General features: G+C 48.6%; 1 protein-coding gene across 2 annotated transcripts in view; it reads right to left on the minus strand.

Moving 5' to 3' along the window:
• FBLN7 (fibulin 7) overlaps window positions 1-16,981 on the minus strand; it is a 48,385-nt gene that overhangs the window by 11,846 nt on the left and 19,558 nt on the right. For both annotated transcript variants that reach the window (XM_025405646.1, XM_025405645.1), the window contains exons 2-4: window positions 16,182-16,341; window positions 11,056-11,226; window positions 453-578 (exon numbers count right to left, since the gene is read on the minus strand). In XM_025405646.1, the coding sequence (XP_025261431.1) occupies window positions 453-578; window positions 11,056-11,226; window positions 16,182-16,341 (457 nt within the window). The remainder of the gene's footprint in view (window positions 1-452; window positions 579-11,055; window positions 11,227-16,181; window positions 16,342-16,981) is intronic.

Below are 16,981 nucleotides of genomic sequence, written 5' to 3' on the forward strand. Positions count from 1 at the left end.
TGAATAATAATCTCAAAACCAGTCAAATGTATAGTTATCCAGCTCTCAAAATACTTGGACCTGCATCAATAGCTGCTAATTTTGCAGGATGTCATGGAAAGATAAAGTGGTTCTGCTGGCAGAAGAAAACGCTGACCAAGCAAAGGTGGCAGCAGTGAAACTTCTTGGGCCACGTTCCCAATCTAGGGGATTTTTAGGTTGGGAGTCCGTTCTTGCACTCGTGTTTTCTACTATAAGAAGGATCAGAACTCTGGTTGCATCAAAGAGCTAAGCTCTGTCAAGTGACCACCTTAGAAAACCAGAGGGATCGATGGATGTGAAACAGAGAGGAAAAGCTCCATCTTTGAGAGGGGGACCGAGCTCCCTACATGTCCGCATTCGGTGACCTACGCCTAGGGTCCTCCTCTCCCCACAGCAGGATGTCCTCACCGAACCGCACGGTGGCTACGTACCAGTCTGGGCCTGATGCTGACAGCGGTTCCCAGTCCTTCCTGGAGGACAAATGCATCTGTACTGGTTGACTCCTTCTACACACGTACCACCATTTTGACAAGGCTGGCTGGAGCATTCACTGATATCTAGGAAGATAAATAATTTTCAAATACAAGGATGTGAGTTCTAGGTCTAAAACAAATACAAATAAAAAAAACCGATGAAGGGGTAACTTCCTTTACATTGTAGGATAACTCCCACTTTCTACCTGACCCCACCCACTCTTTCCACCCTCTGCACCTGCAAGAGCTGCCAAGGGGCCGATGGGGCTGATATGCAGCCTTGTTGCATCTCCATTCAGCAGGCCCTGCACCCAGGCACACATTGCCCACCGGGGGCTCTGCATGCAGGAGCTGGCCTATGACCTGGCCGTACTCCGCCCACAGGCACCATTTTCTAATTTGCAAAGGTGCAGTGTAGACAGCTGTAGCCAGACAGAGGTGGCATCTGCATTGCCTTTGAGTCAGGCCCTGCAACCCACGAACCCTTTGCTCCATCAGCCAGCACCTGGGAGAAACACTTTTAAACAGGAACAAAATTCAATGCAGTTATAAAGGGGAGGGCTGGCCCACTGGAATGTCCAGGGTTGGGGAAAACGAATTCTCCAAATTCCCACCCAGAAGCCCTACTGTGCTTGACCAGGTAAGAGTTTTTTTGACATTTCTTTAACATTGGTAAAGGGAGATGTTCCTTGCTCATCTACACAACATTTCTGTGGAAAAGGTCTTTGGAGAGAGAGACTGTTATTTTAAAAAGCTCAAAAGACTTTTCTTCTCTGAGTGGTAGGCTTACAGGCGATTTTTCTTTGCTTTTTTATAATTTTTTATATTCTTTCCTTTTCCCATAAATAATCACGTATACATTTTTTAATTAGAAAAAAAAATGATTCTTTTAAAACCCAGAGGCCACATGTTAGCTGGGCATGGTGGTGGGTGCCTGTAATCCCAGCTACTTGGGAGGCTGAGGCAGGAGAATCGCTTGAACCCGGGAAGCAGAGGTTGCAGTGAACCGAGTTTGCGCCACTGCACTCCAGCCTGGGTGACAGAAAGAGACTCCGTCTCAAAAACACAAGACAGACCAACCAACCAAACAAACAAAACCCCACAGGCCACATGTGCTTGTTATGAATTCCCTAAGCCCAGTTTTAGTGCACAGAAAGAGGCCATTTCCATCAGAGAGAGGCTTGTCAGTTCACTGACTTGATCATATCATCTTCAGAAAGACAACGGAAAACACTTCCTTGTTGGCATAAACGCAGCCTTTCCTGCGTGTCTATCAAGAGGAAGAAACAGGTGCTTGGCTCCTAATGAGAACGACAGACTTGTTTTGGGTGGAATGGGAAGGACTTAGGCTTTCCTTAAGCCTCCTGGAGTTTGGGATGTCATTAGACTCTCACACAGTTTCTATTTGTTGCAAAAAGACAGACTGCCCGAATGCCGCTCATCTCTACAGAAGGAGCCATTTCAGCTTCTCAGTAACCTCAGCCTGGTTGCACTGTCCCTCGTACAGCCTGTTTGCAGATGACCGGTTTCCAGGAATGTGTCTGAAATGACTGTACACAAATGCTTGGGGTTGCTTAGAGCTCGGGGTTGCTGTTTCTTTCCATTGTCCAGCTCCATCATTGCCCACCAACATAGTCTGGAAGTCGGCAGATCACGAGGCCGTGAAGTTGTGGGCAGAGAGCCAGAAAATGTGAACACCAGTATCTTGTAGCTTGGCCCCAGTAGGGCCAGTGCTGTGGTCTCTCCTTTGCTGCCCGCCAGAAGAAGGCACTGAGCCTGACCTGTACCTGAACCGTGTGGATGGGGGTTGGGGATCATCGGCGCAGCAGAGAAACGCACAGGTGTCCCAGGACCGTGCACTCTGTCTGCCTCTCTGGATCCGCCCAGCATATTCATTTCTAGACAGGCTGCATTCAGACTGTCTTTATCTCTTATCTTGATATGCAGTCAGAGGCATCCAATGGCCTGATGTCCAGCCTGGCACCCCCTCTGTGTCCTGATTGAAGTACAGTTGTCATCACGCCCATGTGTGTCCCAGGCTGTGGCATTCAGTCAAGTGCACGGCAGGGGCTGGCAAGCCACAGCCCAGATGATAATCCTGCTTTCATCTGCTGTTTCGTGAGCACTTACTGTTTTCATGAAGCCTAGCTAAGGATCTTATATGCGTGACCGAACTTTTTGCTTTTATTTCTAATTCCTTCCTGACTTTTTTCTTTTATTTCTAATTCCTTCCTGGGTTCTGTCAACTCATTTCCAGTCTTCCATTTTTCCAGTCACCTCATTTTTTAGTGTTTTGTCATTTTTATCTAAACTGTTCTTTCCTTGCTTTTATCCTTTAAACATTTCTTTTGCCTGTGATACTCTAGGTTATAGTTTTTATCTGTTTTATGGGCATGCCTTTCCGGCATTTCTTTATTGCCTATAGAAATTTTACTCTTTTTTCTTATAATAGCTTCGATGGGATTTGTCAAGAATCCTTTCCATTACTCATAATTAAGTGAAATAAGTTTTCGCATATCGTTTTGCTAACTTCATGACTCTGAAATTCTCACTTCTGTTGTTTTTCCAATGTGAGCAAACACAGGGCCTCATACTCTCTCGGCTTTGCCTCCTTCACACTTTTGTCTGGACGACCATCTCTTTCATTTGCACCTATTTTCCTTGTTGCGCCCAGTTTGGACTCTCCTCCCCTTAAAGTCTCCTTAATATTAAGACTTTGCCCTGGAAAATTTTGGAGGTTCCTATGGGGGCAGGCTGTCCCAGCAACGGAAACTTCCTATTGAAAAGATGAACTTAGGGCCAGGTGCAGTGGCTCACACCTGTAATCCCAGCATTTTGGGAGGTTGAGGCGGGTGGATCACTTGAGCTCAGGAGTTCAAGACCAGCCTGGCCAGCATGGCAAAACCTCATCTCTACTAAAAATACAAAAAATTAGCCAGGCATGGTGGTGGGCACCTGTAGTCCCAGCTAGATGGGAGGCTGAGGCAGGAGAATCGCTTGAACCCAGGAGGCAGAGGTTGCATGAGCCAAGATGGTGCCACTGCACTCCAGCCTGGGTGACAGAGTGAGACTCCGCCTCAAAAAAAAGTGAAAAAGAAAAAGAAAAAGTGAATTCTATACCTGAGAAAACTGACCCAGAAAGACTGGCACTGAGACAGATCCTAATCAAATGACTGAATTTTAAAGAAAAAAATAAATATTTTGGGGGCGTTCAGGCAAAAAGACCAATATAATAGCACAACAGCGTCAGTTTAAAACAGACGACACAGAGTGACATATTTAAGATACACAAGAATAGAAAAATGTGAGATAGGTGTTTTATATCCAATGAAACTAACAACCAGTAAAAAAGCTGCACACTTTTTGAAAGTGGGAAAACTCAGGAAATTGCTCTAACTAGACAGACATCAGAATGAGGATGTCAGTGACACTCGCTGAGGCAGAAGAGATGTTATCAACCAATTCTAAGTTATAAAACTGATTTGGACCCTGATTCAAAGAAAGTGTTAAAAAGTGTGAGACAGTTGGGGGAATTTTTACTCTAATTAGATATTGATGATATTAAGGAATTTGCTGTGTTAATCACTGGATTTTAGGTACATAAGTTCATTCTACTATTCTCTGTAGTTTGGTGTGTTTGAAGCTTTCCATAGTGTAAAAATATTTTAAGATGCTTAACTTGGCATTATTTGTAATTATGAAAACCTGGAAATGGCCGGGCGCGGTGGCTCAAGCCTGTAATCCCAGCACTTTGGGAGGCTGAGACAGGCGGATCATGAGGTCAGGAGATCAAGACCATCCTGGCTAACACGGTGAAACCCCGTCTCTACTAAAAAATGCAAAAAACTAGCCGGACGAGGTGGCAGGCACCTGTAGTCCCAGCTAATGTAGTCCCAGCTACTTGGGAGGCTGAGGCAGGAGAATGGTGTAAACCCGGGAGGCGGAGCTTGCAGTGAGCTGAGATCCGGCCACTGCACTCCAGCCTGGGCGACAGAGCGAGCCTCCGTCTCAGAAAAAAAAAAAAAGAAAACCTGGAAACAATAGAGAGGCCATTCAATAAGGCCTAAAATAGCCCTTACGAGGAAGTTTCCTAATCATAAAGAGTTAGGTTTAGAAAGAAGAGGTAATGGAGAGTTGCTCACGTTAATATGAAGAGGTAATGGAGAATTGCTCACGTTAATATCTATACACAGATGATACTAAATATGTGCGACTTGGATGTATGTGCTTAGACAAAAGACTAGAAGGAAATTCATCTTTTTTCATTCATTTAATCATTTAGTAAATCAGCCAATCAGTTACTCGGTAACTATTTATTGAGTGGCTACTATATATTTAAAAGGCAGCTCTTTCTACCCAAATCCTTTTTTTAAAGGTCTCAGGGGAAAGGCCTCATGATACAGAAGAAGAGATGGACTGAAGCTCTGCTCCCTTCTCACTGCAAAATGCCCTTCCAAACACTCCATCCAGTGCCACTGGCCCTGCTTTCCACAGCCTCCCCGAAGTCTGCCTCTCCAGGCCCTTCGTGTTTCCTTTCGCCCTCCTCCTTCTCCATTTGGCTTCTCGGTGCCCTGCAGATCTCTGCCTGAGTCACATTTCTGTCTCCACCCTCTCCTTGCAGGTCCTCCTACCACTGCCCATGGGATTTCAGTACTATCTTATGCTAATAACTCCCAACTGGGTATCTCCAACCCTTCTGCTGCCTTGAGCTCCAGATGATGTCTACCCATCTAGCGTGGAATGAATGGATATCCACTAGGGTGTCTGTCACACAGCCATTTTAACTTAATATGTCCAAAATGGAATTCTGATCAATGACCCACACACGAGTTGCTTAAAAATAAACCACATCCATCACTCAGTCTTCATTATCTCTGTAAATGATACCCTGCATGCCGTCATGCAAGCCTGAGTCTGGGAACCTTGATTTCTCCTCCTGGCCCACAGCAGCAAATTCCATCAGTTCTGTCTCTAAAAATACCTAGAATCTCCACTGCCACAATCTCTCCCCTGGACTTCTACAATAGCCACCTATGTGTTTTCCCAGCTTCCATTCTTGTCATCTCCAATGCATTCTCTGTGCAGCAGCGACACTTGTCTTAACCCTGTTTATTTGGCTTAGAACTAAAATCCCATCACCTGCACCGCCCATGACTACAGTGCTGGCCTGCACGTCTCTCCACCTCGCCTGGCTCACTCTCAGCTCATATAATCTCCAGCAACAAGGTTCTATAATTTGGTTTTTCATTTCCTCAAATGTGCCAAATTCTTCCCTTCCCTGGGGGTCTTTGCTCATGCTCTTTCCTTTTCTTTTCTTTTCTTTTCTTTCTTTTTTTTTTTTTTTTTTACTTTTGAGACAGGGTCTCACTCTCTCACCCAGGCTGGAGTGCAGTGGTATGATCTTGACTCACTGCATTCTCTGCCCCCCCGGTTCAAGTGATTCTCCCGGCTCAGCCTCCAGAGTAGCTGGGATTACAGGCACATGCCACCACACCCGGCTAATTTTTGTATTTTTAGTACAGACGAGGTTTTGCCAAGTTGGCCAGGCTGGTCTCAAACTCCTGACCTCAGCTGATCCAGTCACCTTTTCTTTTCTTTACTGTTTTTTTTATTTGTTTTTTGTTTTTTTGAGATGGAGTTTTGCTCTTGTCACCCAGGCTGGAGTGCAATGGCGCAATCTCAGCTCACCGCAATCTCCGCCTCCCAGGTTCAAGCGATTCTCCTGCTTCAGCCTCCTGAGTAGCTGAGATTACAGGTGCCCGCCACCACGCCCAGATAACTTTTTGTATTTTTAGTAGAGATGGGTTTCACCATGTTGGCCAGGCTGGTCTTGAACCCCTGACCTCACGTGATCCACCCTCTTCAGCCTCCCAAAGTGCTGGGATTACAGGTGTGAGCCACCGTGCCTGGTCCCTCCTTCCTTTTCTTAAAACAGTGTCTGCCCTGTGCTGCCCAACTACCTGCTCTTTGCCTGGCTAGATCCCATTCCTCCTTTCATCTCAGTGTCATTGTCCCCTGCTCAGAGGACCTCAACTGCTCCTTGCCCCATGCTGTTGACTCTGTCCCTTGTTAGGTCATATGTGGCCCTCACCACAAACGTCAGCTCGCTTCCCTTGGTGTGTGGCTACCTGCTTTGCTTTGCCTCCTCTTAGCCTGTGCACCCCAGAGGCCGGGATGGTGTCTGTGGGATTCGGCATTGGGTCCCTGGCATCTGGCACAGTGCTTTGTGCATGGCTGGTTCTCAGTAAAAATTGGCTGAATAAAATAATGAAGGTTAAAAATAAAGGATGGGGATGACTGACAAAGATTCCTTTTCACCAGCATGATGATAAGTGACAACGGTATTTATATCTCTTAAATTTGTTTCTTTGGTTACCCACATTGTCAAAGGCACAAGATCTTCAGCTATGGTTTCCAATTCAGAAAGCTTTACATCTTAAAAACATGGCCTTCAGAGAAAGAAGGAGGAAACAATGAAAATAATGGAGAAATGGAGAAAGCCAAGTGGCTGTTTTCCACTTTGGAGTTCTGGAGTCCACCTCTGCCTGCTGTTTTTTTTTTCTCCCGAGACGGAGTCTTGCTGTGTCGCCCAAGGTGGAGTGCAGTGGTGTGATTTCGGCTCACTGCAACTTCTGCCTCCCGGGTTCAAGCAATTCTCCTGCCTCAGCCTCCCAAGTAGCTGGGATTACAGGTGCCCACCACCATGCCTAGCTAATTTTTGTATTTTTTAGTAGAGATGGGGTTTCGCCATGTTGGCCAGGCTGGTCTTGAACTCCTGACCTCAGGTGATCTGCCGCCTCGGCCTCACAGAGTGCTGGGATTACAGGTGTGAGCCACCGCTCCTGGCCTGCCTGCTGTTTTTTAATGGCGTGATTGTGTGTAATTTCCTTCCCTGCCAAGTTGGGTTCATCATTGTCTTTCCAAGCAGCTGACGAAGGCTGGAGAGAGGGACAATTATGACAGCACTGCCAAATTTGTCACTGGCACCGATATTTTGGGCCTTGAAACGAATTCTCTGTAATTAAGAAGATTATGCCCCCACTGTGGTCATAACACACGGCGACCACACGACCAGTGGTTTGGAACATCCAGTGGGTGTGCTCAGTGGTTGCTGGTAAGTTTCTAGGTTTGGTCACTAGACTGTTGAGTTCCAGCCTGTGTCCCGTCCACACCCTTAATACTGTCACAATTGGTCATCAAACAGCAGTCAGGAGCACTATTTCTCCCTCCTGGTGGGTTTGGCTGGCACCGCTTTGAGGCTCTTGCTGGAGACAACATCCATGAATCACATCAATTCCTGCTGAGAACAGAAGTGTCGGCGCAGGCACCGTCTACTCACTTAGGAGGGGCCGTGGCCAGTAGCTGCTGGAGCAGCTTGATTGCAACACATGAGTATTTCTGTCCGATCACCACCATGGGGTCAATGCCCAGGCCCCATCTATGCTTCAGGAGAAGAAAAATCTCCATCTAAGATCTCATCCTGGACTGGCCATCACCTTGTTCCCTGGTCAGTCCTTCCCAAGTTTTCGAAAGAACATGCTGCCTGAGTAGACATCCCCAAGTTGGACTGCACCATGCAGCTCTTTGGTGTGGAGGTCAGGGAAGAAGGAAAAATGGCTATGCAGGAGGCTATGGGGAGATAAGAGACAAGCACAAGGTGCATCTGGAATGGGCTGGTACATCCAAGGGCAAGACTCAGGACCATGGGAAAGGTCAGTAGGCTTGCTGGCCGCCTGGCAAGTGGGACCGTCTGCCCTGCACCGTGGTCGTCCCGGCAAAGTCTGCCCTCTACATCTCAAGAAAGGGAAGTCTGCCCAGCAGGGCTGGGGGCTCTGATCTTTGTAAGAGTTGGGTTGGCCTTCCCAAAACATCACGGCAAGTAGCAGTGAGCATAACAGGTGTCTTCCCCGGACAGAGATGACACACGCACAGTCTACTGTTCTGCCTGTGGCTGGCAGTCATCCTGACTGATTTGGGCCCAAAATGCATCAGCACTTCAACATTTTCAATATATTTTGTGCTTCTGGCATTTGCAAGAACAAATCAAGTGGTACTGTTAACAGCAGTATTACTTAGGGAACATATGAAAAATGCAGATGTCTTGGGTCTCATCTATAAAGGTCCTGACTTGGTAGGTCTTTTGAGACCTCAGAATCTGTCTTTTATGAGCTTCCTGGGTGACTCAGGAGCACTTGAATGTTTGAGATCACGGCACAAGTCATGACGCGGCAGAACCCTCTTTTCCATTGAGGGGGTCCTGCTGCAGTGATGGAGATGCAGAGGCATAACTAAACACCCAAGGTCAAGAAGGAAGCTGGCGGACACCCCCAGGAGCCTCTAGGAAGGTATTCTTGGCCAGTCGCTAGGATGGAGATGGACTGTGGGGAGGGCTCTGGGTCTCCACCTTTGTCAAGTAACTACGTGTTCCTTTGCTTGAGTCACTTCTTAAGACTATGTTCCTGGGCCTCCAGTGTTTTGTATGTATCTGCCTAAAAAGGCGTTTCTGCTATCTTCTCTGACGAACTCATCTTTTGGTTTTAATCACATGATGTGCATTGTGGTATGTCGCCATTGAGGACAGAATATTTGGATAATACCTGAGCAAGCAAGAAAAAACAGCACACACATAAGTAAGATGTGCTTTCACTTGCAGCACCGCTTGGGGGCGCGTGGGCAGGTGCAGCCCTTCTGCCGGGGGCAGGCAGTGCTCAGTTCAAAGCGAGCCTGAAGCCAGTAGGCCCCTCCAGTCACAGATACACAACCCAGAGACAGTATCGGGGGATAAGAAGGCCTTGTCGGCATTGTTTGTGGTGGCCAGGAGTTGACTGCAATCAGGTGTCCATGGCAGGGGGTGGACAGATCAGATGTGGGGGTGCACCCCAGAGAGGACAAGGCAGCTATCAGAGGCACTGGAGCAGACTGCACGTGGCAATGCAGATGGGTCCTGAAAGTGCTGAGGAGACCGAAAAGGAAACCAACCGGGATGTGCAACTCAATCTGTAAGTTAAAAATACTGACACCCAAAGAAATAAAAATGAAATATCTGTGTGTACCCACCTCCCCTTCCATGGCTTATCACCCAGGAGGTACTTAACCTGGCTTGAGATCTTTCAGAGTCAAGTAAGTAAATACCAGATATTGGCATTTCCGCTGTTTTGTTTGCATGTTACATGACTTGTATTTCCTGGCTGGTTCCTAGGTGGGTCTGAGAGCTGGTCATCAACCTTCGAACCATCATCACTCTTTCCAGAGGTCAGGAAAGAGAAGCCTAAATTGTAAATGTGGTTCTGGTTGCCCTGAGCTGCTCATGGCAATCCTTCCTCATCTTTAGGGATGGCATGCTTTCTGGAGTCCTTCTATATTTTCAAGTAATTTAAGCATCCAAAGTCCTCTCTTAGCCAAGTGCGGTGGATCACACCTGTAATCCCAGCACTTTGGGAGGCCGAGGCAGGCGGATCACTTGAGGCCAGGAGTTCGAGACCAGCCTGGCCAACATGGTGAAATCCCTTTTCTACGAAAAATACAAAAGTTAGCTGAACGTGGTGGTGGGCACCTGCAGTCCCAGCTACTCAGAAGGCTGAGGCAGGAGAATCGCTGGAACCTGGGAGGAGGAGGTTGCAGTGAGCTGAGATTACGCCACTGCACTCCAGCCTGAGCAACAGAGCAAACAAAAACAAAAACAAAAACAAAAAGTCCTCTCTCTACTCTGCTCTTCGCAATCTTCTTGTTTATATAATGTCCGTGTTGCTCCTTCAACTCTTTGGCTAGAACCATGGACATTCTGCCTCGGCAGATGTCCCACGAACCTTGCTCTGAAAATGACTGGTGACTGGTGGCCAAGATTTTTTTGACCATGGGTTTTTGAAAAGCCAACAGATTTTTTGTGCCAAGGCTGATTTTCCTCTATATCAAAAAAGTGCTGTTTTTAAACCTAGCACAGAGAGAAGCTTTTTCATGCCTCCCCCTCACAGTGGACTCTCCTGGAGCCTGTTGATACCAAGTCCCAATGCAGACAGAAAGGACACTCAGGTGTCCTCAGCTCCAGAGGATACCAGCAGCCTCACAGACAGACTGCAGGCCCAGAACGGAGCAGCCACAGGAGCATTGTCCTGCAGTGCCTTCTTCTGGTCCCTTCCCCAACCCATGGGCAGCTTCTTGCCCTCACATTGATAAGAACCAGTCACTGGTGTCCAAAGCAGAGAGTGGTGTGAAGGAGCGCAGACTCTGGGGTCAGAGTGTCCAAGTGTGAAGCATCTTAATAGTGCCCCCCACCCCCAGCTGTGTAACCTTGGGCAAGTTCTTTAACCTCTGTGTGCCTCAGTTTCGCCATATGCCAAACAAGACTAAATTATTATGAAGATACAGTGAGCTCCTACAGATAGATACCAGCGCCAACCCGGCATGGAGGTGAGTGATCGGGCACATTGGCTGCTGTTCTGTGGTTGAGGAATGATTAAAGAACCAAGCAGAAAATATTCCAAGCAATGGCCCTTTCTATGAAGCAAACCCTTGCTATGCTGTGATGGGTCCAGCGCAGTGGGATGGGAAGGAGAGACGGTACCTCTACAGCGGGGCTGCTCCCCTGTCCAGGTGCCATTGGGAAGACACACCACGCTGCTGGGTCCGACCAGCCGGAACCCAGGGTTGCAGGCAAAATGGACTTCGTGATCCACTAAGTACTTGCTTCCAAACTTTCTGCCATCTGCGGGGGCGTTCAGAGCCGGGCAGGAAACTGTAAGGAGAGATGGAAGGATTACACGCTCCTTGTCCTGGACCACAGCCCTTAGACATTACTGAGTTACAGGACTTCCCATCTTGAAGTGCCCTCTGTTGCATGCCTGCTGCAGGCTGTGCACCGTGCTGGTCATTCTGCATGCTGCGTCTCATCAAGTCCTCAAAGCTCTCTTGGGGATGGGTGGTACGATGGCTGCTTAGCAAAAGGTGACGAGACTGGGGCTCAGAGACACTAAGTGCTGTGTGCAAGGCCTGGAAGCCCTGCAAGGATCCGCCTCATCACTGCCACCTACTCACTCTGATTTTCTGGAGCTCCAAGCCCACTGGGTTTCTTTAGGTCTCCTGAACAGGCCGGGCTCAGCCCCAGCTCCAGGCCTGGGATTTTGCTCTTCTCTCTGCCTGGAATGTTCTTTCCTCAGAGCTTCCACAACTGGCTCCTTCTCACTCTCCAGGTCTTCACTCATATGCCACCACCTCCCCGCGTGTTCCCTGGCCACCGTGCCTAACCCAGACCTCCCCAGACACTCTTCCCCAGGCGCTCACTCTGCTCTCTTCTCAGTATTTGTAACCATCCACATTTTCTTATTGACTTGTTTCTTTCTAGATGTGTTGTCAGTCCTCTCCATCAGAATGCATCTGGCCTATGTTCCTGTGTATCCCCAGCACCAGCCCATTGCCTGGCACATAGTGAATGCTCAATAAGTCATTCTTGAACAAATGAATGAATGGAGCCTTATGTATTGCATCTTTACTATATGCCAGGCACTATAGTAGGCACTTGGGCTATATCCATGAACAAAATAGACAAAACCCAACCCTCAGGAAGCCCACCTTCTAGCAGGGGAGATAATAAGCAATGGCGGAGTGTGGGGCCATGTAGAAAATGAAAGCAGGGAATGGTGTTGGAGATGCCAGAGACAGGACATCATTTTCAATACAGTGGTCAGGGCAGGCCTCACCAGAACGAGTTGAAGGTGAAGGCACAGCCAGGCAGATGTCTGGGGAGGGTGGAGGGACGACAGCTGGTCAAACATCCTGAGGTGGAGGTGTGCCTGGCAGGTCTGAGGAATGTCAAGGAGCCAACAGGGCTGGAGTAGAGTGGACGAGGTGGAAAGTAGTTAGACATGAGTCAGGCAACAGGAACAAGACGGCTCAGAGTTACACGGGGCATTGGAAAGAAAACAGAAAGGCCATGCAACTTGTTCTCTGTGTGAGATCGGGCCACTGGAGGTTTGAGCCCAGGCACGAAGCAGCCTGACTCCCAGCACCTGCTGCGGTTTGACCATGAAGTGCCCAAACAAGAGGAAGGGGAGGGAAGCTAAGGCCAGGGTAGCAGCTGGGCGTGAAGGACATGGTTTGAATCCTGGCTGCTCTGTGAAGATTTCCCGGAGGACTGACGTGGCTGGAGAGAGACGGGGTGAAGCTAGCCTGTTCCTCTTCTTTTTGCAACAGAGCATCATGCATGGGTGAAGAGCGAATGCCCAATATGAGGATGGCTTAGATTTGGATTCAGTTCAGATGGAAATTCAGAGCCACTTCTAAAATGCATTTAAGGTAAATTCCAAGTGTCATTTGCCATGTTCGTATTTTAAACAGACAAAAACAGAACTGTTGCTTCAGCTGTGCAGGTCAAAGCAAGTGACAGAGTCACTGAGCATCCCCCATGAGGATGCACTGATCAGGGGTGTCCTGGACCTAAGGCCACTAAGGAGCATAATGGGCCTCCCTGTCTGGGAGGGCAGCTGGCAGGATGCTGTAGCTCTGCCTGAAATCCCACCTGGGCCGGACACAACCTGGGATCCTTCAAGGAGCAGCCATGGCAGCCTGAGCTGGGGAGGAGGGAGGTGCAGGACCCTCCGAGGGTGCTCAGTGGCCTTTGGTGACTGGGGACTATCTGCCCATTGCTGCATCGCTTTCCTTGAGTAAAGCTCCAAGTTGGTCCCCAGTGGTAATAACCTTGTGAGAAGGAAGAGAGTGGGAGCTCATGTCCCAGGACTTGGCTGCTCCCAGGATGCTGCCTCAGCCTCTGAAATAAATTACTTTATAGTTTTATTAAAAAAAAAAAAAGCTAGTACTTTATTGTGTTAAAGGGTTTTAAAATGCATTGGGGGAAAACAGTAGGGTCTCTTTGGGGATGAAAAATCTTTAAAAACCTCAACAAAGGAAAACTACCTGCAACTCACAAATATATCATACCTGAATAGATTGAACAGTATCTGGCACTTAGTAGATGCTCAATAAATGTGAATGGCGTGGATGAATGGATACAAATTAATTAAAAATCAATTTGTAGTCACATCCCGAACAGGAGCCGAAGGCCCTTCTCCAGTGACAGGAGGAGAACGTGTCCTTTGGTTTATTCTGTTCACGAGAAGCACATCCTACTGAGCGTGCAGAGCCATAGTGAAGCTCCCTGCGCCTCCCGAGGTTAAGTTAGCATGTAAGGGGTGGGATCCACAGGTAAGCAGTCTCAGCAACGTGGGAACATGAATCCGCTGAGGCTGCTCTGAAAGCGCCCTGAAGCGGATGGGTTGTGACGATGCACCCAGGAAAGAAAAACTAGGAAAATAGGAGGGAGATGCTTCATATGGAAGCCAGAACGGAAGAACAGGAATTCTCCAGAACTAGAAATTATTCTTCCTGACTCGCAGCAAATTCCCTTACAAACAAACAAACAAACAAACAAAGGCAAAAGAGGCCTGGCACAGAGCACCTGCCTGTAATCCCAGCACTTTGGGAAGCTGAGGCTGGAGGATCACTTGAGCCAGGGAGTTCAAGACCAGCTTGAGCAACATAGTGAGACCCCATCTTTACAAAAATTTTAAAAATCAGGTGCAGTGGTGTGCACCTGTAGTCCTAGCTACTTAGGAGGCTGAGGTGAGAGGATGACTTGAGCCTGGGAGGCTGCAGTGAACTAGGATCACTCCACTGCTCTCCAGCCTGGGCGACTCCGGAGCGAGACCTTGTCTCTCTTTCGAAAAGCAATAAAGTAATTTTCCCACTATGTGCCATTTGATCTGGGCAGGTGTCTGGCTTTCCTCCAGGTGCAGGCCCAACCCCCACCCCACCCTGAAAAGGGATCGTGACAGCTGCCTGTGCTCTGCAGGATCAGCCTCTGCACACATAAAGTACCTATCACGGTGTCCCCCACACACTTAGAGATACCATACATGATGGCAATTTTTTAAAAAGAGAATTTGCCACTTTAAAAAATGTTGTACATTTCAGAGATGAAAGACCCTGAATCTTGGGAAGGAGGATGAATAATATAATAATAGCTGCCTTTCCATTTGTCTAGTGGGCAGGGGCCTCTCACATGGTCAGGGGAATTGTATGACATTCCCTGTGGGCTCCACTGAAACTCCCAGGGACCGCAGGCAGCTCTGACCCCATGAAAACAAGGAAGGCTTTGTGGAGTCAAGCCTTGAGCAAGAAAAAAAAAAAAAAAAATCACTAGATCAGGGACCTCTGACCGCTAGCTTACTTGTCTTGCTTGGCCTCAGTTTCCCCATCTGGAGCAGGAAGGAAAGATACCCTATCTGCCCCGTGGAGTTGGGGTGTGTGGAGCCCCCGTGAGGGCTTGGGCCTCACAGTGCCTTGGAAAGTGTGAGGCTTGGCTGGTGGTTATTTCTGCAGCTGTGGCGCCAAGGAAAACAGGAACGGACTCTGTACCGTTGAGAGCTGGATTTGCCACCATCATCTCCGAGAAGGTAGGAAATCCAACGCCTTCCCCGGGAAACTTCAACTCACTCAACAAAGACAGCCCTTGATAAATGTGTCTGCAGTGAGTAAATGATGTCAGATATTCCACAAGCTCCTGACTTCAAACGAACATGATGGCTGCCCCCTGCCCCCCAGCACCCTAAGAGACCGGAGGAAAACCAGCCGCCCATCTCTGGGCCTTGGCGGTGTGACAGCTGTTAAGGTACAAGCAGGAAAAAGTGCCCCTGTGTCTGTCAGAGTCCTGCCCTCATGGGAGGGAATCTGGGGTGCCCGCTGTAGCCTCACCAGACAAGTGGAGCTTGTCCTCAGCGGCCCTTCCCTCCCAACCGCCCTGGTACTGACGGGGACTCCCTGGAGGGTGCACTTTCATGCCTGAAGCACTGGAGCCAAGCTTGTTCATGGACTGGCACCAGTGTATCGCACTGTGCGGCTGGGGATGCATGTGTGTGCACGCACAGAGGGTGGGGAGGAACTCGGTGCTTTCCACTCAACTCTGCTATGAACTTAAAAACTGCTCTAAAAAAGTATATAAAAGTAAAATCAAAAACGAAAACAAAACCAAAACTGGATCCAACTTGTGGATGGGGAAGGAAAAAGCAGTGCCTTGATCTAAAAGTGGCGCCTCGCACCAGTTGGGTCAGTACAACGACATGATAGTTGTTAAGGCCAGAATGAAAAGGCTTAAGAGGAGAAGGGGTGACATGCAGGCTGAGGGAGAAGAAACAGGGCAGCTGCCTTTCTAATGTACTCACCCTACCCCCACTGCCACCCACCAGGGTTAAAAATGGGCCACAGATTGACCAGGCGCAGTGGCTCACGCCTGTAATCCCAGCACTTTGGGAGGCTGAGGCAGGCGGATCACGAGGTCAAGAGATCAAGACCATTCTGGCTAACACAGTGAAACCCTGTCTCTACTAAAAATACAAAAAAATTAGCCGGGCATGGTGGCAGGCGCCTGTAGTCCCAGCTACTCGGGAGGCTGAGGCAAGAGAATGGCGTGAACCCGGGAGGCGGAGCTTACAGTGAGCAGAGATCGCGCCGCTGCATTCAAGCCTGGTCGACAGAGCAAGACTCCGTCTCAGAAAAAAACAAAGTGGGGGCCACAGATGGAAGATGGAAGGTGAGGCGGGAAGGGTGAGGCGTCGCGCAGGGGCCTGCGGCTGGCAGCATCTCCAGCCGAGCGCTTGAGTGCTGCCCTGCCACCCCAGCAGTGCTGACGTGGACACCCACCTGGAGGGGCATCTGGGGCCACCCTGCTCACAGAGTTCTGCAGCGCGGCCAGCCGGCTCTTCATGTGGCGGATGCCCTCGGTGAAGCGTGTCTCCTGGCCTTTCAGCAGCTGCTGCAGCTGGCGGATGGCCGAGAGGAGCTGCTGTTTGCTGAGACAGTTCTGCGGAGAGAAGACATCACCACCACCACCCATTGAGACTGACTCGGTCTCACATGCTCGTCTGAGCTTCCGAAATCACCAAAGCCACAGGGTCCAAACCGCGTTTGAGGCTCACTAAAGGCAACGTGAAAGTGACCTGCCGCTGGACAGCCCCAAGCGCATGTATGGTAGCCCCAGTTCACCCCTTGACAAAAACAAAATGCAGGCAGGACGGATGACTAAATGACCGGGTGGATGAACAGTTATTTGAACCCGAAGAGCCTTATAATCACTACTCTGCCACTCTGAGAGACTCTCATTCTTCACTCTAAGTTAATGCTCTGAAACCCCTGGGCCTTGGCAAACATTTTCTTTCTGTCACTCTTAGACATTTCTAAAAGCAAAGGGCCAATAATACATGTAAAACAGGCAAAACAGGAATGCCCAGTGGTTCCTATTCTTTAAAGACATATAACAGGGAAAATAGGAAAAACAACTGGCTAAAGTTAAAGAGACATTCAATAAAAGTCAATGTTGAGTTCTGATGTTTTTTTAAGTCATAGAAAGGCAGAAAATGGAGGATCATGCTTATCATGATAAAGGCTACCTAACTTAAAGCAGCACCCAGTATCATACGTTTTGTTTGCTTGTTTCGTTCTGG

This window comes from Theropithecus gelada, chromosome 13 (genome assembly GCF_003255815.1).
Source record: "Theropithecus gelada isolate Dixy chromosome 13, Tgel_1.0, whole genome shotgun sequence".
In the NCBI taxonomy this organism is placed as follows: Eukaryota; Metazoa; Chordata; class Mammalia; order Primates; family Cercopithecidae; genus Theropithecus; species Theropithecus gelada.